At 44.1% G+C, this 24,944-nt stretch overlaps 1 protein-coding gene across 1 annotated transcript in view; it reads right to left on the reverse strand.

The window, feature by feature from the left end:
• The window catches only part of MXRA7 (matrix remodeling associated 7), a 35,425-nt gene extending 22,196 nt beyond the window's left edge, over positions 1–13,229 (reverse strand). The window contains exon 1 of the mRNA XM_069951550.1: positions 12,786–13,229. Coding sequence (XP_069807651.1) covers positions 12,786–13,154 — 369 coding nt within the window. The 5' untranslated portion in view covers positions 13,155–13,229. The remainder of the gene's footprint in view (positions 1–12,785) is intronic.
• Between the last annotated feature and the right edge of the window lie 11,715 nt (positions 13,230–24,944).

Raw genomic sequence — 24,944 nt, forward strand, 5'->3', positions numbered from 1 at the left:
AATCAATGGTGATGCGTGTTACATAGTTCTGGGGTATTCATTTTACATGAATAAAAAATGCAACACCCAACATAGATTGTGAACTACAACTCCCAGCATGCCCAGACAGCTATAGACCTTTAGGAACTGCTAGAAGTTGCAGTTCTCCCTACAAAATAATAATAAAAAAATTTGTAGGGAGAACTACAACTCCCAGCAGTTCCTGAAGGTCTATAGCCGTCAGGGCATGCTGGGAGGTGTAGTTCACAACTTCCTATTTTATGTTATTTTTAAATTCTAGGGCCCCCGGCTTCCCATCTTCGCTTTATTAAAAGGATCATTTTATTTTTAATTTTTAAACATTTCCTTCCTAGTGCGTGCACTCACTGCTCCTCATGAACCGTTACTGCCTGGCGGGCAGTGCCCACTTGTTACAAAACTGTCTGGCGCGAATCAGGAAATGGCACGTCCCCAGGGCTTGCCCTCACTTTCCCAACGCCAATGTTAGGGTAGCGCTGGGGATGTAAGGAGACGTGACGTCACAGCAGGCGGGCCAAAAGAAGAAGAGGAGGCCGAACTGCACGGAGACCGACAGCTGACCTGTTAAATTCCTCCTAATGCTGCAGCACAGCCAATCACGTGAGTTGGGGGGTAGGAAGTAGCCAGGTGGGCATGTAGGGGGTCAGGACCGGGCCGGAGGGGGGAGGCCCCTCTGGCATTTGGCAGAAATGCCCTATGGCCAGTCTGGGCCTGGACTAACCCCTCCTCCCATATTCCCAAGTTAACTACCAACCCACCCCCTTCCTATTGTCCGAAACAAACACAGAAACATTGCTTGGATGAATTTTGCCACAGCAGCCATTTTATTATGACAAACAACAACATTTACATATATATATATATATATATATATATATATATATATATATATATATATATGTAAATTTAAATTATGCAAAATACCAAAGATATCAAAACATGGAAAAACCTCCTCCAACATCCAATTCCCATAAAGAAGGGGAGGTCATTGAAGGCTGACAATTTAGACCAGACAATCCTGAAGGGGGACCGCCTCCCTTCCAAAAACCCCAAATAGTAAACTCCCGCTATAATGAAAAGGTAGGGACCATACCCTTGTCATGAATCCCTCCTGTAACCCAGTTCTTAACACCAACTCCAAGGACCTCCACCTGTCTAGCTGCAATGACCCCACATGGCTGCATGGCCCTAACCAACCTAAGGAATCAACCATCCAAGCCCCAAATCCTCTGCCAATCACCAACCTTTAAGAAGAATTAGAGACATTCAAGAATGTAGTAAATGGGGAAAAGGAAGACGAACTACCCAAAACTATCCGAGGACAAAGGGCGGGAGGGAGGGACAGCTTGCCAGACCGCGTGGACTGGCTTTTCCCGCCTATAGGCAGAATAAATACCCTCTGATTACCCTAACTCCACCCCCTCTTACTCTTCCCGCTGCCTACATCCCCAGTCATGTGGGCCTTCTCCTATTAGCCCCTGGCCCGGCTTTGACCCTTCTGGACTACAAACAGAAGTGCAGAAGTTGTAGGACTCCCTGTCCCCTAAAGTGGCCCAGGCCAGTACTATAATTCATGTATCATTACAGATTTTGTATTGGAGTTCAGGATTCTCTCTAATGGTTCTTCCTGATGTCTAATGTTCATCTATTATTAATAAGAGGGTGAAAATCAATAGAAATGTGATTGCAGATATCGTTGGGACTGATGTCCATGGAGTACATAATGTCTCTTGGTTTATTTAACAGCAAATGGTTTAAACTAATGGTGTGTTTACACAGACAGATTTATCTGACAGATTTTGGGAGCCAAAGCCAGGAATGAATTTGAAAAGAGGAGAAATCTCAGTCTTTCCTTTATGACCTGTTTCCTGTTTATAGTGTGTTCCTGGCTTTGGCTCAAAAAAATCTGTCAGATAAATCTGTCTGTGTAAACGCTCCATAACTAACATAGTTATCACCTGTGGATAACTAGCTGATTGGTGGGGGTCTGATCTAAGGGCCCTATTCCACCGGACGATTATTGTTCGTGTAATCGTTAACGATTAACGATCTCAAACGACCGCTATTGCGAAAGACCTGAAAACGTTGACTCATTTCCATGGAACCATAATCGATACTTATGATCGTATTTGCGATCGTTTTTTCTTCGCTATATCTTCGCTATTGCGTTCGTATCTACTGTGAACGGCTGACCGACGTCTTATTCAATGCAAATGATATGCGAACGTTTTGCGAACGAGGAACGAAAAAATAGGTCCAGGTCTTATAAAGCGATCAACGATTTCTTGTTTGTTCGTTAATCGTTAACTGCATTTCAACCGAACGATTATCGTTTAGATTCGAACGATTTAACGATAATCGTCCGGTGGAATATGGCCCTAAGGGACCACCACCATTCACAAGAAGAGAGAAAACATGCAGCAGCATTCAGGTAACCCTGTCTATGTAACTGGCCCAGGACAAGTCGATGCACACTGGTCAGTCTGGAGAGTAGTCCTTATGCGGCTTTGGCATGGAAGGATTTGGAGGCGTGAGCATTTTGCAATGTTCAATATGTTATCAGGAATCTGCTCAGTCAACACGCGTCAACAACTGTGACAACTGCCTTTATAATATCCAGAGACGGGGGCTATCAGCGGGCCGATCACACATACAGGACTGTATGCCAAAATAGCTGAAGAATGTCCTAATGAGAGAAGAATGCAAAACTGGCACCAGAGCAAACTATAATAACAGAACCCAGCAGGCACCATGGAAATTCCCTTTAAAAGGGTACTCCAGCAAAAAAAAAAAAAAAAAAAAAGATCCTTCAAATTAAAGTTATATAGATTTGTAATTTACTTTTCTTTAAAAATCACCAGTCTTCCAGTACTTATCAGCTTCTGTATGTGCTGCAGGAAGTGGTATATTCGTTCCAGTCTGACACAATGCTCTCTGCTGCCACCTCTGTCCATGTCAGGAACTGTCCAGAGCAGTAGATGTTTTCTATGGGGATTTGCTGCTGCTCTGGACAGTTCCTGACATGGACAGAGGTGGCAGCAGAGCGCGCTGTGTCAGACTGGAAAGAATACACCACTTCCTGCAGCACATACAGAAGCTGATAAGTACTTGAAGACTGGGATTTTTTAAAGAGAAGTAAATGATAAATCTGTATAATTTTCTGACACCAGTTGATTTGAAAGAAAAATATTTTCGCTGAAGAATCCCTTTAACAGCTTTCTTTTTGCAGACAACCAATTTCTTCTCCATCCCTGTTACCACTTATAAGTTTGATCCCTATCTGTCAGCTTGTTGCGTCAAAAGTCTTTCCTAATGCTAGCCCTCCAATCCTATAAAATCATTGGACTACAAAGCAACTTAATGTATGAGCCCAGCTTCATGTAGTGCATGCCCAGATTGCCATGGGCCATCATTAGTAGGCCATGGCATGTCTCCATGTTTGCCTGGTCCAGCCCCACAGATGACTGATGTATCCTCCTCAAAGACACTGACTCACTTTCTGAACTCCAGCCACTAAAGGCAGGGATATTCAATGTGAATATATAATCCGGCTCTTACTCATTGTTGAACAATCTAATCTCACATCTCTTTGCATATTGTGTTATATTTTTGGACTTGATGATAAAAAAAGAAACAATGGTAAGATGGATGCCAGCGTATATTACATCAGGGTGGTAGGGGAGTCAACCTGCAGAACACAATGACATACATACACTGAGGCGGGTGTTATAGACAGATATCAGGCTTATTGTATAGTGTCGCTTGGACCAAATGGCTGGTATCAAGCGAATGGGCAGAGCCTATTTATTAACCCAACATTGTGGCAACGAGCTAATATTAAGACTAAATGCGTACGTATCAGCTGCTGTATGTCCTGCAGGAAGTGGTGTATTCTTTCCAGTCTGACTCAGTGCTCTTTGCTGCCACCAACTGTCCAGAGCAGGAGCAAATCCCTATATAAAACCTCTCCTGTTCTCCAGACTGGAAAGAATACATTATTTCCTGCAGAATATATAGCAGCTGATAAGTATTGTGGGAGCGGGTTAGGTGAGTATTCATTTTTTATTTGGGGGGTTACTTTAGTATATGAAGGCCCCAAGTGGCTTGTGTGAGCCATTAAAGGGGTAGTGCGGCGTTTAACATTTCTTCACTTAATAACACAAATTACAAAGTTATACAACTTTGTAATGTGTGTTATTTAAGTGAATGGCCCCCTTCCCCATGTTCCCCCCACCACGAAGTGTTGGTGCATTATACTTACGTGTTCGCTGTCGCCCCCGGCCACCATCTTGGGTCGACGACTTCATCTTCGGAAGGCCGACCCGACCGCTCCAGCCGTCCCTCATGCCGGCCCCCCTCCACTTCCGGGGTGGGGGGAACACTGGGAAGTTTTATAACTTTGTAATGTGTGTTATTTAGTGAAGAAATGTTAAACGCCACACTACCCCTTTAAGGAGGGACCTCAACTGTGTTTGGCACTACCACTGAGAGGAGGGCACTAAGTTGACACTTTTACTGTGATGAGACAGAAGAGGCACAATTAATTTTAGAGGGTGTTATTAAAGTGGTATTCTTATGACAATTCATATAGTTTATAGGATCAGTCAAGTTTTTGCAGTTAAATTCATTTAGCAAACTTGCCTCCTTCTCCTGATATGCTGCTCTTTCCCTCCCTTTGTTGATAACTCTAGGTTACCAACCACCACTCTGCTCTAAAAGCAGTGGTCTGCCTGGTCACTGTATATAGATATAGTATACATATTATTATATATTATATCATAAATATACACTCTTTCTATACATCTACACTATGGGAAGATTTAAAACACGGTGTAAAGTGAAAAAGGCCCAGTTGCCACTAGCAACCAATCAGATTCCACCTTTCATTTTCCAAAGAGTCTGTGAGGAATGAAAGGTGGAATCTGATTGGTTGCCAGGGGCAACTGAGCCAGTTTCACTTGACACCATGTTTGATAAATCTCCCCCTATATGTATACATATCATCCCCCTCACTGCTTTTAGAGCAGAGTGGTGGTCAGTAACCTAGACAACGAGCTGTCAACAATGGAAGGGAAAGAGCAGCATATCAGGAGAAGGAGGCAACTTTACTAAATGAATGTATTTGCCAAAACATTACATTTTATCCTACAAGTATAACTATATTAGCTGTGGTAAAAATGCTCCTTTATGGACAGTATTGGGTCACTATTACTAGACGGAGAACATCAAGGAGGCACTGCTACTGTGAGGGGGGCACTGAGGGGGCACAAAAAGGTAAGACTACAGGAACAGTATAGGGTTAAGCAGCAGAATAGTACTGTTTAAAGGCCCAATATGGGGCCATCTACGTAAACCAACGAGTGCTGATCAGGGACATGGGCCCTCATTGCAGTTTCTTTACAAGGCATGATTAATCGCTCTGCTGGGCCGCACAAACATAAGCAATCTATAGTATATAGAAGGAAGTAATGTGGCACTCACCCAGAGATAGCAAACGATCCAAAAAGTTTATTCCATGTGAACAGTGGTTATCAGGTGTGTAGAAGCAAACAGGCCCGTTCACTCGTCCACACCTGATGACCACTGTTCACATGGAATAAACTTTTGGGATTTTTTGCTATCTTTGGGTGAGTGCCATGTTACTTCCTTCTATATTCTATTGATTATTCTGGCTTACTTTGTATGACTCTGGGATACATCACCATTCATTAGCTCCATAGCCTCCCATTTGTTTGGGCCCCAATGCTAAACCTGTAACATCTGTACTACTGGTAGGGTCTTATGTGGCTAGTGGGCCTGGTCGGGACTGATATGACTGAACACCCTAAAGCTTTGCCCAATGAGGGAATGGAGTATTGTGGATAGAGTCAGATCTTCTCTATCTGCAGTAGGACCAGATATAGTGACTGCATAGGCATCCATTAGCACTTGCTTCTTGATCTCTAGCAAGGATGGCTTGGGTCTACAGGGGTAGCGGCCATGCGACTACCTGACACATCCAATCTATGGCCGTGGCACTAGACACTATTCTTTGACCTCACATACAGTAACCTCCTGTCATTAGAATTAGCTGGCAGGGAAGATTTAAATGGTTTAATCTTTTCCAGTCCGTAATCTGCTTACTTCCTCTGTCAGGTTCCAGCCATACTTTAGATTGTGCAAGATGCAGATAAGACTAAAGTCTCGGCAATGTGATATCTAACGCTGGAAATGCCTGGGGTTCCCCTGACGGTGCAATTGTACTACGACCCAAACAAGGGCCCAAAGACGGGAAGTACAGAGGCACAATGCAGCCCAGGGGGTCATGAGGCTGGAAAGTCTGGTTCATTCGGGTGGGATCAGGGTTAAAATGGATTTATCATTCGTGGAAAAAGTGAACTTGTGAGATTCTGCGTGATTGTGAGTCAGGACTGAGAGAGGATCTTTGCCTTGTAAGGCTGGAGCTCTGCTGCACTGACTCACATGGGAATGACAAGCATTAACCATTCCAGGGCAGCACAATACTGAAGCCGCTACAACCACGTCCAGTATTAGGCTATGTTCCCACACAGTATTTTTCAACCAAAACCAGGAGTGGATTGAAAACACAGAAAGGCTATGTTCCCACACTGTTAAAAAATTGAGCGGCAAATAATTGCCATTGTTTTAAAATTATGGCTGTTATTTGCCATTCACTCCACTTCTCCATCGTGTCCTATTTTATCTTATGCCAATATAAAAGGAGGTTATCCAGCAAAAATCTTTTTCTTTCAAATCAACTAGTTACAGAAAGTTATAAAGATTTTTAATTTACTTCTCTATAAAAATGTCAAGTCTTCTAGTACTTATCAGCTGCTGCATGTCCTGCAGGAAATGTTGTTTTCTTTTCAGTCTGACACAGTGCTCTCTGCTGACATCTCTGTACCAGACAGGATCCCCATACAAAACCTTTACTGCTCTGTCTTGGACAGAGGTGGCAGCAGAGAGCACTGTGTCAGACTGAAAAAAAAAAAATCCTGCTGGACAGGCAGCAGCTGATAAGTACTGGAAGACAGGAAATTTTTAAATAGAAGTAAATTACAAATCTATATAACTTTCTAAAACCAGTTGATTTGAAAGAAAAAGATTTTCGCTGGAGTACCCCTGGGGCCGAATGATTTATGATGCATATGGTACAATTCTGTCACCCATTGAGTGGAGTGAAATGGTGCAAATATGTTCCAACTTTTTAAAAAGTCACAATAAATATGTCTAGAAACCTTAAAGGGATTGGCCAGGTTTAGAAAAACAATGGCCGCTTTCTTCTAGAAACAATGCTACTCTTGTCCTTAGTTTGGGTGTGGCTTTGCAGCTCAGTTCCATTGAAGTGAATGGAGTTGAAGTGTAATACCGCACACAACCTGAGGACAGGGGTGGCGCTGTTTTTGCTAAAAAAAAGCTGTGTTTTTTTAAATCCTGGTTAACACCTTTAAAGTGGTGGTCTAGGTTTATAACATCGATGGCTTATCCATAACATAGGCCATTAATGTCTCATAAATGGGGTGTTCGGGGGGAGTTGTTGCAGAGACCCCCATATCCAGTATACGCCCTGCTCTGCCCACAGTGTGGTGTTGGTGCAGGTTATTGCTACTCAGCTCCCACTCACTTTAACAGGAGATGAGCTGCAGTTACCTGTGCCACCACTACACAGTAATTCTGAATGCCACCATAGGGTTCTAGGGGGCATCCGTGCCAGATTTCTGGACAAATATAGGACATGTCCTATATTTTCTGGACCTATTTTCCGGGCCATGTACCCTTTAGGAAAAATCTTAAAGGGTATCTGTGCCCAAGAGAACCCTGTGGCTCAGGAAATCTATGCTGATCTGGGAAATCTATCCTGAAAATCCAGATAGATTTTCCAGACATGTGTGGCAATCTTTACCCCAAATGGGCCGTGCCTGTGTGCAGCTGCACCCAAAACATCTTTGCAAAAAAAAAAAAAAAAAACACCCCCCAAACGGAGTGTGCGCGTGGCTGCACCTGAAAATAGAAGGCTGGACGTTGCTAATAAAAGATTGTTTTGGAAACACTTGTTTGGGTCTGTTACCATGGCAACAAACTGACTGCCAAAGTTGTTTACTTGCCTGCCAGGAAAGTGTTGGTGATGTCATCAAGGCCGTGATGTCACCAAGGCTGTGCTGACATATACAACTGCCAGAAAGGCTAGCAGTTCAGATGCAGCCAGGCAGCCAAGCAGGTAGGTAAAAAGGTAGGTTGCTTACAAGGAAGATGTAGGTAGGTGCCGTTGAAACCGTTTAATTTGGATTTCTCAGGGACGATGTGTGCTTCTGCATACCGCTCCAGTTGTAAGAATTTAACATAGTTTTTCTTTAATAAATAGTTAAGAATTTGTAGCTATCCATCTATAGATAAGCAGATAGATAGATAGATAGATAGATAGATAGATAGATAGATAGATAGTAATGCCACCATCAGGGCCTGAGAGACATCCTCCACTGCTACTGCTGTGTGGGTGAGTATATGTATCTGTGTGTGTGTGTGTGTGTGTGTGTGTGTGTGTGTGCTAATGGAGTGTGTGTATGTGTGTGTGTGTGTGTTAGTGCTCATGTGTGACTGAGGTAATACTACAGCTCCCAGCATGCTCATGTATGGCTGTGGTATATCTACAGCTCCCAGCATGCTCCTGTTTAGCTGCGGTAGAACAATTCCTCTCAGCATGCTCCTGTGTGGCTGTGGTAGAGCTACAACTCCCAGCATGCTCCTGTGTGGCTGTGGTAAAACTACAACTCCCAGCATGATTCTGTGTGGCTATGGTAGAACAACGACTCTCAGCATGCTCCTGTGTGGCTGTGGTAGAACTACAACTCCCAGCATGATCCTGTGTGGCTGTGGTAGAACTACAACCCCACCATCCTAATCCAACCCCAATGCTCCTCCCCGGGTCTGAGACAGATGAGCAGTATGATCCACTCCACCTCCTCCTCATGGGCAGAAACAGTGTCATCCTCCAGCGGCAACAGCTCCCCGCGGACCAGATATAGCAGCAGTATATAGTCCGGCCCTCCACCGCTCTGAGGGACAGTGAACTGGCCCCCTGTGTAAAAAGTTTGGGGACCCCTGCTATGAATAATTAAACCAAAATAAGCAAGGCCCACTTAAAAAATGGGGGACATTATTGCATAGTAATAATGTTCTCTTTTGCCCATAGCAACCAATCTCAGCTCAGCGTTCAAATATTTATGAGCCTTGGCTAAATGAAAGCTGAGCTGTAATTGGTTGCTATGGGCAACAGAGAACATTCCATTAATATAGTAGATCTGCCTCCTATCAATTTGTGTCTACAGTGCCTATGCAAACCTATGTGTCTCCATGGTTACAGGCAGGTAGCAATATTTGGTGGGCGGACCATGTATCCCTGCCCTTCCCACCTCTACTAGGTATGCCATTTTACTTTTCACCTTATACAGCAGAAGCACCCACCTAATATACTCTCTCTTTTATGTGATTGTCCAGAAGATGGCCTGAAGAGGTAATGCTTCGGGCGCCAAAAGATGTTTGGAGAATTATAGGCCATACATGCTTCTCTGCGAATTTGGGGATAAAAGATATGTAAAGTAGCTCTCACCAAGAAGGAAAAGAGTTTGCTCTCTGGTGCCACCTATTGGAGGTAGCATGCCTCCACATAAGTGATTCATTCCTTTAAGAAGCCTTAGAACATGACTGGGGATTTTAATAGCCAAGCCAGAATTTCTCCCAAAAGAGAAGTTACCCGTCTGTAGGCAGCTGTTTCCGGGTTGCTGTCCCTTGTCACGGGAATAGTGAGTAGATAATAATCCCACAATCCTGTAGATACTGGAATGACCTAGCAAGTGTGTGTTTATAATAATGGCATGTCATTACGCGGTTGTCGATACCTCAATTTGCCCTATTTGTTGGTTAAGCTGGTGCATGATCATTATGTGGCTGTCGGCTTAAAGTGAAGATCGACTTTTCTAAGCCTTCATGAGTTCACCCAGAGAATAGGTACTAGGGACTATTTATAGTGCAGCCAGCAATGACATATGGCTCCCTACAGCAACGGTATAGCCATTCTCTCCTAGGCTGCAGCAGAAGGCACCATAGGCTCCCCGACACTGCAATAGCTCATTGCTAGGGATGTAATCCCTTCATTATTAAGGCATTATGCAAACAATGGTAATTGGGATCAATAACATATAAATCATGAATACAGCAGTCACTGTATTGTCCCATACTGTGCACAGATCCATAAGTTATTGTACAGTCTTATGCAGACATTAATTCTTGATTTGGTTCAAATAAAGGGATATTCCACTCAAACATAACTTTTCATATGTTGCTGCCCATGGTGAGACTAATAATTCCTTCCATACTTGTTATTATCTATTCAGTCTCCTTCCCCCAGTTCTGAGCTGCTGCTTTCTGCTGAAGACACAAAAATAAACAGTTTGTGAGCTTTTTTCTCCACTTCCCCCTCCCTTACGAATTGGCTGCTGTAAACAAGTCCCTATCTGCAACTTTGTAAAGCTGGGAGGATTAATCACACTGAGGTCATTAGTACGTTTACCTCAGATTAATCCTCCCAGCATTACAAAGAAGATACAGAGGTGCAGATAAAGCCAGCCAGGGACTTGTTTATATCATCTGTTTTTTGAAAGGAGTGGGGAGGAGGGGGCGACAGAGAGAAAAGCTCTCACACAGATTTCTCTATCTTCAGCAGAAAGCAGCAGCTAAGAACTGGGGGAAGGAGACTGAATAGATAATAACAAGTATGGAAGGAATTGTTAGTCTCACCATGGGCAGCAACATATCAAAAGTAATGTTTGAGTGGAATACCCCTTTAACGTTACAATCTCAAGGAAATTAAAATTAGGATTTACATCTAAAACGAATAGGACGGTCAGATTTGCCAATGTCGGGAGAGTCAGTTATCTGTAAACGAATGAGAAGTCCATACAAGTAGAGCTGCTGGAAGTTCTGTCTAAGCTAACAGCTATGACTTAATGTTTAACACCCAACCCCAAATAAGGCATCTCTAACCCTGACGTGGTCATGTAATCCCCCGCGTCCTGCCAAAACATCTGGATTATATACGCCGTATGTGTGCGGCGCGTGGACCTGGGTCAAGCACAGGCGCTTTCTTTTTACCTTTAGATCTGACACCTCCACCCGCTACTTGTGAATTCTGGTGTGGCTCTATGAGCAATATATTCTGTATTATGAGACGATAATTCCAGCCAATTTTATACAGCTGTGGCACTCCAGCTGTTGCAAAACTACAACTCCCATCATGCCCTGACAGCCTTCGGCTGTCAGGGCATGATGGGAGTTGTAGTTTTACAACAGCTGGTGAGGCGCAGATTGAGGAACGCTGCTCTATGGTATATATTTCTTCATGATAGCCATTATAGCGCTCACAGTAGCCATAACGCAGACTTCTATAAAGCAATCTTGACTATTTAGACTGTGATATAGCTATTTCTGTATAGTGCAGTCATTCAGGTGTCCCTTAAAGGGGTACTCCAGCAAAAATCTTTTTCTTTCAAATCATTTAATTTACTTTTATTTAAAAAAAAACTTATCAGCTTCTGTATGTCCTGCAGGAAGTGCTGTATTCTTTCCAGTCTGACACAGTGCTCTCTGCTGCCACCTCTGTCCATGTCAGGAACTGTCCAGATCAGTAGCAAATCCCCATAGAAAACCTCTCCTACTCTGGACACAGGTGGCAACAGAGAGCACTGGAAAAAATACACCACTTCCTGCAGGACATACAGCAGCTGATAAGTACTGGAAGACTTGAGATTTTTAAATAGAAGTAAATTACAAATCTATATAACTATATAAAAGATACAATACAGGCGGAGTAGTGTAGAGGTCTGGGAAGCCTGTAACGCCTAGAAGAGTCCTGCGACCGCAATGGGTTACATGGTAGGAATGTGAACAGGAAATGAGCAGCTCCTGGGTATGAGACCAAAATTCCTAACCCAGAGGGCAGAATGCAATGAAAACAAGGCCAGACAGACTGCAGCTAGCGGCTGTATACACATGGCGCTTTAGAACAACTGTGCCACATTCCAGGGGGTTACAATGGCGCACAGAGAGAAGCAGAAGCATGCTCGCTACAGTCCCGTATACACATGCCGCACATCTGGCACAGCTCACCTTCATATTATGGGAATTTTATGGAAAATCCCATGTGCTATTGTAACTCATAAAGTTATCCCAACTAAGCCCCAGAGAGTTATTGGAAAAAAAATTCAGTCTCGTAACATCTGCACAAAAGTACAAAGAAATAAAATAAGTAATTTGTGACGGGAAAGTCTTAAAGTCATATATATATATATATATATATATATATATATATACGTATCTTCACTGTAAGCGATATAGATATATATATATATATATATATATATACCCGGACAGGAGGACGTAGACTAACACCACTCTGTCCACTAACAATAGGAACGGCCAGCCGGGGCGGGTGTGGGCAGCTGTGCACCGTCTGGATGCCAGTTACACGCTGGCACAGAAAGTTGATCTGCCGCCATGTTGACCTGTCTCAGATACAACGTACTTGGACGTATCCAGAAAAGAAGAAAAGTAAATGGAGCGAAGGCGTTGATGGTGGGAGATGATAGCAGCACTTTGTATAACTTCTTTGGCATTGCGGCGGGCACTGGGCATAGGGAGCCACCACTATGTAAAGTTGTAGATTAGGACTTATAATAGGTAGACTGGACAGGTATAGCGTCTCCCCGTCTTACCTTACTGTCCTCTTCTTCTTGGCTGGAGTGACTGGAAGGGGTCCTCTCTTTGGCTGCGCACTCCTCTACTTCGGCTTCATTTTCCTTGGCTTGTGGCGGCTCCTCAGCCGTGCCAACTTCTTCCACAGAGGTTGCCCCATCGCTCTCCGTCCTCTCACCCACTTCATCCTCTGCTATAAGATCCTCTTTGTCTATCTCTTCAGTCTCGGAGGGTTCTTCTGTCAGCGTCTCCTTCTCCTCCACTTGGGTAGCCTCATCTGGCTTCTTGTCTTTGGCAGCTCGGAGTTTGACTATGAGGGTGGCGAGGATGACTGCTAAAGCTGTGACTATCAGGGGAATGGTCATAGAGAAGTCTCCGGCTTGCTCCATACTGGCTGGGATGAGAAGGCTTTTGTTCTGTCTCCTGGCAGAAGCTGTACTGACTGATCCTCTCTCCTCCCAGCTACCCTGCCACAAAACAGCTGTCACTGTCCTAGCCCTGCCTCTTCCACTAGGATCCATGTCTCTGCATCTCTCCGCCTACCCAGACTGTATACAGCAGACACGCTCCAACTGCATCCTCCTGGGCTCCATTCACGCAGAGTGCTGCAAACACGTTTTTTTTACCATCAAAAAGAGCAAAAGTCTATTTTACTATAAAAATTTGCAGAAAATGTACGCTGCACGAATGCGCTGCACTTACTTTACTGCCATTGCAGATTGTAAATCCCCCTGTAGTCTGATCCCTATGGGATCTTCAAGGGTCTGGGAGAGAATTGTCATTTGTGCCTGTGTGTGATGTGTCATTTATTAAAGAAGTCAGGCGGATTATAAGATCCTGCAGGGACAGGGGGACATTGATTACAAGGACTAATGCTGCGTTTATACGGAACGATTATCGTGTGAATTTTCGCGATAACGATCACATTTGAGCGATAATCGTTCCATGTAAACACAGCAAACGATCAAACGACGAGCGAGAAATCGTTCACTTTGATCTTTCAACATGTTCTTAACTCGTCGTTCGCTGAAAATTCGCGGGTCGCTTTGTGTAAACAGTCTTTCAGCGATTTACCCTATGTAAAAGATGGGCTTAAGCGATCTTAAAAACGATCGCAATAACGATTTTACTTACGAATTTTCAAACGATTTTTCTAACGATTTATTCGTCTAAACGCTGATCGTTATAAAAACCAAATCGTTGCTTCAAAATTGTTAAACGATCGATTGGGCGAATTATCGCTCCGTGTGAACGTAGCATAAGGGCCCTATTACACAGGACGATTATCGTGCGAAAAATCGTTAAATCGTTCGAATTTAAATGATAATCGTTCTGTGTAATTGCTGGCAACGATCGAAAAATCATTCATACGTCGTTGATCTGAACCTAAAATTATCGTTAATCGTTTGCTGTAATTCCACGTTCGCTCAAGTTCGGCATTTTTTCACTAATCGTTCAGTGTAATTGCACATTGTTCATTGTCTTTCTGGGATCAGAAGGAACGAACAATCATAGTAACGATCGCAATAATGATTATAGTAACGATCATAACTAACGATTATCGTTCTGTGTAATATGGTGAACGATTTCAGGTTAACGATAAACAATCTCGTTTGCGATCGTTTATCGTTAGTCGTTAATCGTTAAAAATCGCTCAGTGTAATATGACTCTAACTTACCTCTCCCCTTGCCCACGGTAAGTGGCCTCGGGACCCCCGCCGAGCTCCAGGATCTCCGGAGCTGACACGTCATGACCCGACTCATGGACTGGCCACTCAGCTAGTCAGTGACTGGCGTAGGGCGGCGCTCAAGTCCCTGATTGGCTAAGCGGCCAGTCCATCAGCCAGGACAGGACTCCTCCCCCTTGAGTCTTAACGTTATCACAAATTAGGGGAAAATGCCCTCTCACTCACCCTGGGCACGTGCGTACTTGTAATCAATCCCCCCCCCCCCATATTTTATAATCCACCGGACTTCTCCTTTAATAGGGAGCACGTGCGGTTGTTTCTTTGTACAACAGAAGGTGTGATTTTACAAGGCCACAACCCTATTATAGATCAGGTGTTTTTGTGGGGGGTTTTTTTGTATAAAATGCACCAGGTTTTTCTCCAATTCTTTGTTAGGCTATGTTCACACAAGGTACGGACAACAGCCGTTGTTGGGTTCTCAAAAACAGCATCGAGTGTCATACAACGGACGTTGTTGCATTGAAATCTGCATTGAAATCAATGCACAATGGCCAGAAATAATTGACAAGTTGTCTGTACAACGGCCGTTGTTTGCCTTGATTTCAGTACAACACATTTCAGCATGAAAAGCACGGCCGCTATTTTCACAGAATGAACATTGTGTGAAAATAGCCTTAAAGTGTATTAGAGACATGTCAAATGTTTTGATAAGTCGGGTCTGTAGGGAGAAGAGTGGGGCTCAGTGCTTCTCTCTGTATCCCTTTGTCTTGTACCCAGACACGATTTCTATAGAGGCTCAACTTCTACTGTGAGGACAGAGCAGGGAGATAACATGCTGCCCCCACCCCCTTATTTTTAAAGTGATAGTGCCCATTTAGATGCGTCTAACTAATCACGCCTCTTTGTCAAGTATCCAACAGAGAAGTGTTAAAAACACCATAGTAAATTGTTTTTTTTTAAGCAAAAAAAAAAAAAATGAACTTTTCACATTTTCGAGAAAATGCAACAGAAAAAAAAAAAGTACAACACTCTACAAAAACAGCATTAAAAAAAAAAAAAAAAGATAGAGGAACACTTTTTCTTCTTTAAAAAAGCATTTTTTTTTAGTATGCATAATTCTATGTAAAGGTGGCCATGACAGGTTATTCAGGATTAGGAAAACCTACCTGTTTTTTTTCCCCAAAAACAGCGCCACACCATCCTCAGGTTGTTTGTGGAATTACAGCTTGGCTCCATTCACTTCTCCGGAGCTGAGCTGCGGTACCACATACACACTGAGGACAGGAGTGGCGCTGTTTCTGGAAGAGATATATGCTCTCTAAACCTGGATAACCCCTTACACGTGCAGGTTCCAGTGTTTTCATGTATTTGTAGTGCACCTTCATAGGATAAACTGACCGCAGCTAGCCCTCATTTTGTTGGCTACAGCTGGTTGTCTCGCCTAAGCGAGCGCTAAACCTAAACAGCTGCTAATAACATCACACATATGTAGGTCAGTGTTTGTGGAGGCTCGCGGAGCTATTCCGGATTGCTTCGCTGTAATCCCAATGTTAGCCCACTTCATTTGGCATCTCACCCACATGACGTGGCTGATAACAGAGAACAAAAGTGCCCCTTTAAGCACCACTTTAAACAACTTTATTTATATATTATTATGATATTCCAGAGCACTGCAATTCCCATCATGCCTGGACAGCCAAAGCTAAAGCATGATAGGAATTGTAGTTTTTTTTGATATGACCTACTGAACATTTTAGTTGGAATGTCCCCTAGTGGCTCCTGTAGTTTTCTCTGTTGTACATACATGTCAGTGAGGGTCACACAGCCTGAATTATCCCCATAGTGATCACGCCATAGAAATACGGAATGTTTGCAATGTGTTACCAAGCGATGTCTGTCAGATAGTAAAGGGCCATTGTATCAAGGCTATTAGAGGTTATTACAGAGAGCTATGGTGGTAGGATGGGAGCACTGCTGGCAGTCAGATGTCACCGCCATACGACTGATAACGGCCAGGCCGGAGATGCTTCCTCTTTCCGGAGATTATTGATTAACCTATTGCTGTATACAAAGCACTGTGACTATGGGAGAGAAACATGAGGCGGATAGGGAAAGAAGAGATCTGACAATATAATACTGAGGAAAATGGCCGACCAATCTCCCTATCCCATAAAGCAGGGATGGGGAACCTTCGGCCCTCCAGCTGTTACAAAACTACAATTCCCATCATCCCTGGACAGCCGAAGCGTTAGCTTCGGCTGTCCAGGGATGATGGGAATTGTAGTTTTGTAACAGCTGGAGGGCTGAAGGTTCCCCATCCCTGCCATAAAGCCTAATATTGAGATGTTATTATGGCCGTTATTACAGACCTGAATTTGACTATTTCCTGGACAACTGAGGCCAATGTTTCTAAGGGACAGATTGGAAAACCATATATTATAAAGGTATACGTGTCTATAGCTCTATAAACCATTAGTGTATACCCTGAGCTGTAAAATAATGGTAATACTAATCACAAAGCGCTGCTCTGGCTGTCCAAGCATGATGGGAATTGTGGTTTTGCAACAGCTGAAAGGCAGATGGTTCCCTGTGGAGTTTCTGGATGGTTGGCCGCCCAATCTGACAGCTATCAGCCAGGTCATCAGACCCACGGTAAGGGGCCTATTCCAATAATGGAAATGAGCGTTTAGTAAGTGCTCGTTTACTGGGCCTATTACACGGCCCGATAATCGTTTAGCAAGGGCTGCAGGGACATTGTTACCGATGTCCTTGCAGCCCTTGTTAAAACACCATACATTACCTACACATGTTGCAGGGCTTCTCCTGGGCTTGTTTTTCCCCCCGGTCCCGCATGCAGCAGCATCTTCGGTGCGGCCTGTCTGAGCTGACAGACCGCTCAGCCAATCACTGGCCACGGCGGTCCTGGCCAGTGATTGGCTGAGAGGTCTGTCAGCTAAGACAGGCCGCACCGAAGCTGCTGCTGCGCGCGGGACAGGGAGGAAGAAGGAGCGCAGGAGAAGCCCTGCAACATGTTTAGGTAAAACATGGTTCTTATGAAATCGTCGGTCGCCTGCCGCACATCGATATTCCACGCAGAGATGCGCGGTCGGTGCCCGATGATTTTAGGTTTGAACCTAAATAAACTATCAGTAGATGACACGATCATCGGCTGATCGTTGTCTCTATTGCACGGAGCGATAATCGGCCGAATCGGGCCAATTATCCCTCCGTGAAATAGCGCCGATGCTCGTTTACTGAGCAATTACACGGACCGACTTTCATGCTGCATGGACATGGTTAGATTTTTTAGTATGACAGTTTCCCCTATAAACATAGTGGCCTAGATTTACTACAGCAGTAAAGAAAGCAGAAGCTCTCAACATCATAACTATAACCAGGGCTAGGATTACAGATAGTCTACTGAAAGGTCACCTGCTTAAAGGGGTTTTCCAGCGTTAGAAAAACATGGCCACTTTCTTCCAGAGACAGCACCGCTCTTGTCTCCAGTTTGGATGCAGGTTTACCAACTTGGTTCCATTAAAGTGAATGGGGATAAACTGCAAACCGCAACTGAACTGGAGACAAGAGCGTTGCTGGAGGAAAGTGGCCATGTTTTGTAGCTTTGGATAGCCCCTTTAAGAAAAAGCTTGGCTACTTCTATGCGGCAACTTTGGTTGTATGACAGCAACAACCAAAATAATTGCTGTGATTTGTAGTCACTTTATTACAGATGGAATTTGATGCTTCAAAAAAGGAATAAAAAAAAAAAAGCTCACAACCAGGTTGCAGCTGTATGCTACTTGCCTTGAGGTCAATGGTAAGAGACGTGTGCGACTTAAAACCAAGAATCCATGAAAGATGTCACTTTAGTCACAGTGTTACACTATTCACTAACATTCTGTGTGACGTTGCTGTGTAGCCCTAGCCTTGCACATGAATATACTTAAAGGGGTACTCTTGCAAAAAAATCTTTTTCTTTCAAATCAACTGGTTTCGGAAAGTTATATAGATTTGTAATTTAATTCTATTTAAAAATCTCAAGTCTTCCAGTACTTATCAGCTGCTGTATGTCCTGCAGGAAGTGATGTATTCTTTTTAGTCTGACACAGTGCTCTCTGCTGCCACCTATGTCCAGGTCAGGAACTGCCCAGATCAGTAGCAACTCCCCATAGAAAACCTCTGATACTCTTGACAGTTCCAGACATGGACAGAGATGTCAGCAGAGAGCACTGTGTCAGACTGGAAAGAATACACCACTTCCTGCAGGACATCCAGCAGCTGATAAGTATGGGAAGACTTGAAATTCTTAAATATAAGTAAATTACAAATCTATAAGACTTTCTAAAACCAGTTGGAGTTGGCCCTGTGGAGAAGGAGCAGTGCCATGTCCTGCTAATAGTTTCAGGTGCTATGTAGCAATGAAGGAATCTGACACATATACTAAGCTGATCGTCCACCTCCGATGAAATACCAATGGGCTTTCCCAAAGACTGCTGTGCTGAGTGTGAAATCCGCAGCACGCCGTAGAAAAGCGTGCATGTAATATATGCAGAAAATCTTCGGGTAAATTTGCACGCTATTGAAAGCACATGTTATGCAAATGAAAAGAGAACCCTGTATAACGTGTGGGGAAAATCTGCTTGTATTTTATAGAGATTAACATGCCGCATGCCATAGCCCTAGTGACTATTTCTGGCAAAGTGCTCCATATTAGGGCTCGTTCCCACTGAGCAAAAGCAGCTGAATTTCTGCGCTGAATCAGCGCTGAAATTTCAGCCGTTAAAATAGGTGCAGAGCTAATTTCCATTGTGTTAAATGGAAATTCTGCTCTGCAGTTCACACAGTGGAATTTCCGCACTGAACTAATCCGCTTTCCGCCAGAAGAATGAACATGTTCATTCTTCCGCTAGCGGAAGCCTATACAAATCAATGGGGCTCTGATTTTCTGTTTCAGCGCGGATTCAGCGCGGATTCAGCGCGGAATACAAGCGTAATACAAGCGGAAATTACTCGCTGAATCAGCGCGGAAATGGGGAAAAGGGGGGGGAGGAGGATTCTAGTATATGTTCTGGTATAGTCTAGTTTACTCACCAAATACTCGCTGAATTTCAGCGCTGAATGCATGCGGATTCAGCGCGGATTCCTCGAGTATTCCGCGCTGAATTTGTCAAGAGCTGATTACGAGCTGAACACTTTCCTAGCAGAATACGCAGGGATTCTGCTTGCATTCTGCTTATATTCTGCTCGGAATTCAGCGTCAGTTGATTTCAGGCGGAAATATTTCCTTGCGTAATCCGCTCCTTTTGCTCTGTGTGAACGTAGCCTTAGGCAAGCCTGAAGGATAGTATATACTAGAGTGATCCGCTTGTTATCCTCTATCTCAGGAGTAGGGAACCTTGGCTCTCCAGCTGTTGCAAGACTACAACTCCCTTCATGCCTGGACAGCCAAAGCTTTAGCTGTCCAGGCATGATGGGAGTTGTAGTTTTGCAACAGCTAGAGACCCAAAGTTCCCTACCCCTGCCCTATCCTGGTGGTATATGTTAGGGGTCCTCAACCACGGAGGCCAGCTGTCCGGACCCTGGCTGCAGCTCAGTATACCTGTATACGGAGCTGCGCTCTGCACAGTAACTATGAGCACTCGTAACGAGCGCTCATTATTACCGTAACTCAGCATTGACAGAGAGGGAGCCATCGGCTCCTTCCCTGTCAGTCACTCTTGTGATCGCAGCTGTCACAAGAGGCCGCTCTCTGCTTCTTGTTTCGGTGCTCGACTGACGTCACTGGAGCACAGACAACAGGACAAGGGGAGACCGGCCTCTAGTGGCTGCTGCAGTGCGGCCACAAGAGCGAAAAGAGGAGACGCCCGGACCCAGGTGAGTATAAGTGTGTTTTTTTTTTATGTTATACTTTATTGGAGGGGGAGTGCACGGGGGGCTATATACTACAGGGGAGAGCGCACAGAGGGTTATATACTACTTGGGGAGAGCTCATAGGGGGGTTATATACTACTGGGGGAGAGTGCACAGGGGGGCTATATTGGAGGGGAAGAGCGCACAGGGGGACTATATACTACTAGGGGAGAGCGCACAGGGGGGCTATATACTACTGGGGGAGAGCGCACAGGGGGGCTATATACTACTGGGGGAGAGCGCACAGGGGGGCTATATACTACTGGGGGAGAGCGCACAGGGGGGCTATATACTACTGGGGGAGAGCGCACAGGGGGGCTATATACTACTGGGGGAGAGCGCACAGGGGGGCTATATACTACTGGGGGAGAGCGCACAAGGGGGCTATATACTACTGGGGGAGAGCGCACAGGGGGGTTATATACTACTGGGGGAGCGCACAGGGGGGCTATATACTACTGGGGGAGAGCGCACAGGGGGGCTATATACTACTGGGGGAGCGCACAGGGGGGGCTATATACTACTGGGGGAGAGCGCACAGGGGGGCTATATACTACTGGGGGAGAGCGCACAAGGGGGCTATATACTACTGGGGGAGAGCGCACAGGGGGGTTATATACTACTGGGGGAGCGCACAGGGGGCTATATACTACTGGGGGAGCGCACAGGGAGATATATACTACTGGGGGAGCCATCACCTTTGTACCTAATTTCAAAGTGCTGGTGAGAGAAAAAAAATGCCAGTTTTCCCACTATTTAGCATCAATTCTGTATGTAAATAGTTCAACGTTTGTGAAAAGTAACAAAACACGTTTACTACTGATGTTCAGCTCGGACCTTCACCTGACAATAGACCCCGCTAAGTGGACCTTCACTAAAAGTTGTTGAGTACCTATGGTATATGTTATATACCTATAGACACAACGCGCTCCGTAATGCACCCCCGCTCACCCAGAAACAGAACAAAGACGACGAAGCCTTAAACTCAATTTTTATTTTTTGTTAGAAAACATTATTAAAAAAACGGAATACAAATGATAGAGGGAAGGGACTTAAATTAACAGAGATCACAGACTGGAAGATAAAAATACACATTTCTGGGATGTTGATATAATTAATGAAGACGCCGGCGGCCGCGGTTCATTTAGATTGGGATCAGACTGCCGCTCAGGGACATCTCCCAGACTCTTTCTTTGCTCCTCACTCCTGGAGGGGGAGAGGGTCCCGGCTGCGTATTTAGCGTTCTAGATTTCTAGGGGAATTATTAATTAAATCACTTCAAAGCCGCAGCCACAGAATAAGACGGATCCTGATGAGAGAGGGTTGAATCGCCTGCCGGGGGTTAATTATATAGTGTGAGAGACATAATCCATATTAAGTGCTCAACCAGGTCTACTTCTTCTGTTGGAAAGAGATGGTAAGGCCATGTTCACATCTGCACTGTTGCTGTATACATTAGTGTAGGTATTCATTTACATACTGTACCCATTAACTTTGATGAGAAGCGGTCATCACTTTCATGCTGCCTGAACCGCATGTCATCTGGGCGCTTCTTCCCCTCCCCCCACAAGCCTTTACCCATAGATCTCTCTGTTTGAATATAGGGAAAGCTGAGTTGAGACTAATGGGGTTGAAAGTAACTGCCTGAAACAGTTCTGACAACTCATGGCTCGGGCAGTATGAAAGTGATTAAATATTTATACTTTAAGGGGTTATCCAGCGTTAGAAAAACATGGCCACCTTCTTCAAGAGACAGCCCGACTCTTGTCTCCAGTTTGGGTGCAGGTTTTGCAACTTGGTTCCATTGAAGTGAATGGAGCTTAATTGCAGACCACAACTGAACTGGAGACAAGAGTTGTATTGTCTCTGGAAGAAAGTGGACATGTTTTTCTAATGCTGGATGACACCTTTAATTGTTCCTATTATGATTCCTGAAAAGTAAAATGAAGCAACGTTCTACTTAGTCTTTATAAGAAATTTCCTACCATTTAGCTGCTACTCAGAAAAAAGGCAAGATAAATAATTTAGATGAATTTCCTGCTTACATACAGGCTGGAAAGAGAGAGAGTGGAGAGCAGATATAAGGCAATGTGTAGGGAAGACTCTATATAGGCTGTGTACAAGTACAGAAAGAAAATAAAGCTCATACTGAAAGCTGTAGAAGCAAAAGTAAGCAACATTTTTAATAAAGACCAATAGAGAAAGGGTACATTCAGGAAAAAGGCTGGAGTTAATGGGTCCATATTTTTGATGTAATCCTAGCTGTATGACGTTAGTCTATAGGCTGTGTGCGGTATTATAGCCCTTTCCTATTCGAGAAAACAGGGCTAAGCTACAATTCCAGACAGAGCTCAAGGACAAATGTGGTGCTTTTATTTAAAACATCATTGGTGAAAGATGAATTTAGGTGGTAATAAACCCTAGAGCACTGATCCCGACATATGGCCATCCAGCTCTTTCACGACTATGACTTGGCTGTCAGAGCATGCTGGGAGTTGTGGTTTTGCACAGGTTGCGGACAGTGCCCTAGAGACTCCTCAGGGGCCATTACACATCTAATAACATTGGTCTATATCAGGGTAAGGGAACCTTCAGCCCTCTAGCTGTTGCAAAACTACAATTCCCATCATGCCTGGACAGCCAAAGCGAAGCTTTGGCTGTCCAGGCATGATGGGAATTGTAGTTTTGCAACAGCTAGAGGGCCAAAGGCTCCCCATGCCTGGTCTATACCCATGTATACTTCTGTATGTTCAGGTGAGACCGTAAGTTATAGCAAATTTTGCTGCCAGACGAGTACCTACAGACACATAGTATTGACCACCAAGCAATGAAGTGCTGTCTAAAAACGTTACTAACACATTAAAAAGGAAAATACCCAATGATCTTAAATTTCCGGATAAAATAAAATGTCAATCAGTTTTGCCTATGAATAGACAACAGTACAGCATAAATCCAAGACAAGACAGCGGAGGCCAAATAAGATCAGCAATGTGTTATCTCCATATTTAAAGGGATTTTCACAGAATAAACGTCAATGATAACTCACTGGGAAAATCATGACTATAAGAGCTGTTAGTTTTATATACAGTGATACTAGCCATAAACAGTCTCCAGTACAATCTTTGGTAAACTACAGCAGGTTATGCCCCAAAACGTCATACGGATGGGGTGTAGTTCAAGAGGGGAGATGTAAGGCCACTTGAAAAACTATAAGGGTCGAAAAAAATAACCTCATACAGGTCAGATCAGTAGAGGCCTCTCAAGCTGGTCACCTCAAAAACATATTGGGCCAAGTACTTGTTATAATGGTTTTATCCAGGGTTAGATAAACTGCTAAGAACAGCGACCCCCCTGCCCTCAGGTTGTGTGTGGTATTGCAACTTGCCTCCATTCAGCAAAACTGAACTGCAATGTCACCAACACACTGAGCGTAAGAGTGGCGCCATTTCTGGATGCAAGCAGCTCTATTTTTCTAATCCTAGACAATGGACAGACAAGCGTACAACCGCCACTAAAAAGATAGCCCCAACAAAATGTATATGGGCCGCACCATTTTAAAGTGAATGTACCTGATCGCCCATGTGTAGAACGTCGCCAGAACGGGGAAGCCTGTGCAGCAGTCCTTTTCTTGAACCGCGGCCCGGTTTCCGTGTACGGCGCCATTCTATGCATTGGTATCGGGCTGGAGGAAACTTCTGCCCCTCTATGACGCAGCTCCATTGATTCCAATAGAGCCGTGTCATAGAGGGGCGGGGGTTTCCCCCCAATGGGGAGAGTACCTGTGAATAGAACAGCGCCGTACAAAGGAACCGTGCCATGGTTATATATAAAAAAACAAAAAAAGACACGGCGGCACGGGCGCCGTTCTATACATGGATAATACTTAAAGCGAATGTACCTGATGGTACATTCTCTTTAAATCAGTAAAACAAAGATTCTTTATTAAAACATATGATGAAATACATATATACGATCTAGTTGAATAAATAATTGATCTGTATACAGATGGATGTCAGGAGGTAAAACACACAGGTAGCAGGGGAGAATCACAAGAGGCCAAAGATATTTCAGGTATATAACATATTGCACATAGACCGACTGTACAGACAAAGCGCTAAGTGCAGAGTATGGTACATAGGATCAATGGCAGTATGTGAGTATATAGCATGGATGGGGAACCTGGCTGTCCAGCTGTTGCAAAACTACAATTCCCATCATGCTTGGACAGCCAAAGCTTTATGCATGATGGGAGTTGTAGTTTTGCAACAGCTGGAGGATTATATTATATATATATATATATATATATATATATATATATATATATATATATATATATATATATATTATATATATATATATACTGTGTATTGGCACCCAGGCCCGCTGTAAACAAGGATAAAGTGCCGAGTGCAATGTTTGTACAGAAGGGCCAGGAACAGCGCACAGATACACCTTCACTCAGGACAAGTTATAAAAGTTGCCAAGACACTTACTAACATGCAGTCCATGTGATTCTCACTCCTGTAAACACACTCGTGCTTACAGGAGTGAGAATCACATGGACGGCATGTTAGTAAGCGT

Source organism: Dendropsophus ebraccatus, chromosome 14 (genome assembly GCF_027789765.1).
Source record: "Dendropsophus ebraccatus isolate aDenEbr1 chromosome 14, aDenEbr1.pat, whole genome shotgun sequence".
Taxonomy (NCBI): Eukaryota; Metazoa; Chordata; class Amphibia; order Anura; family Hylidae; genus Dendropsophus; species Dendropsophus ebraccatus.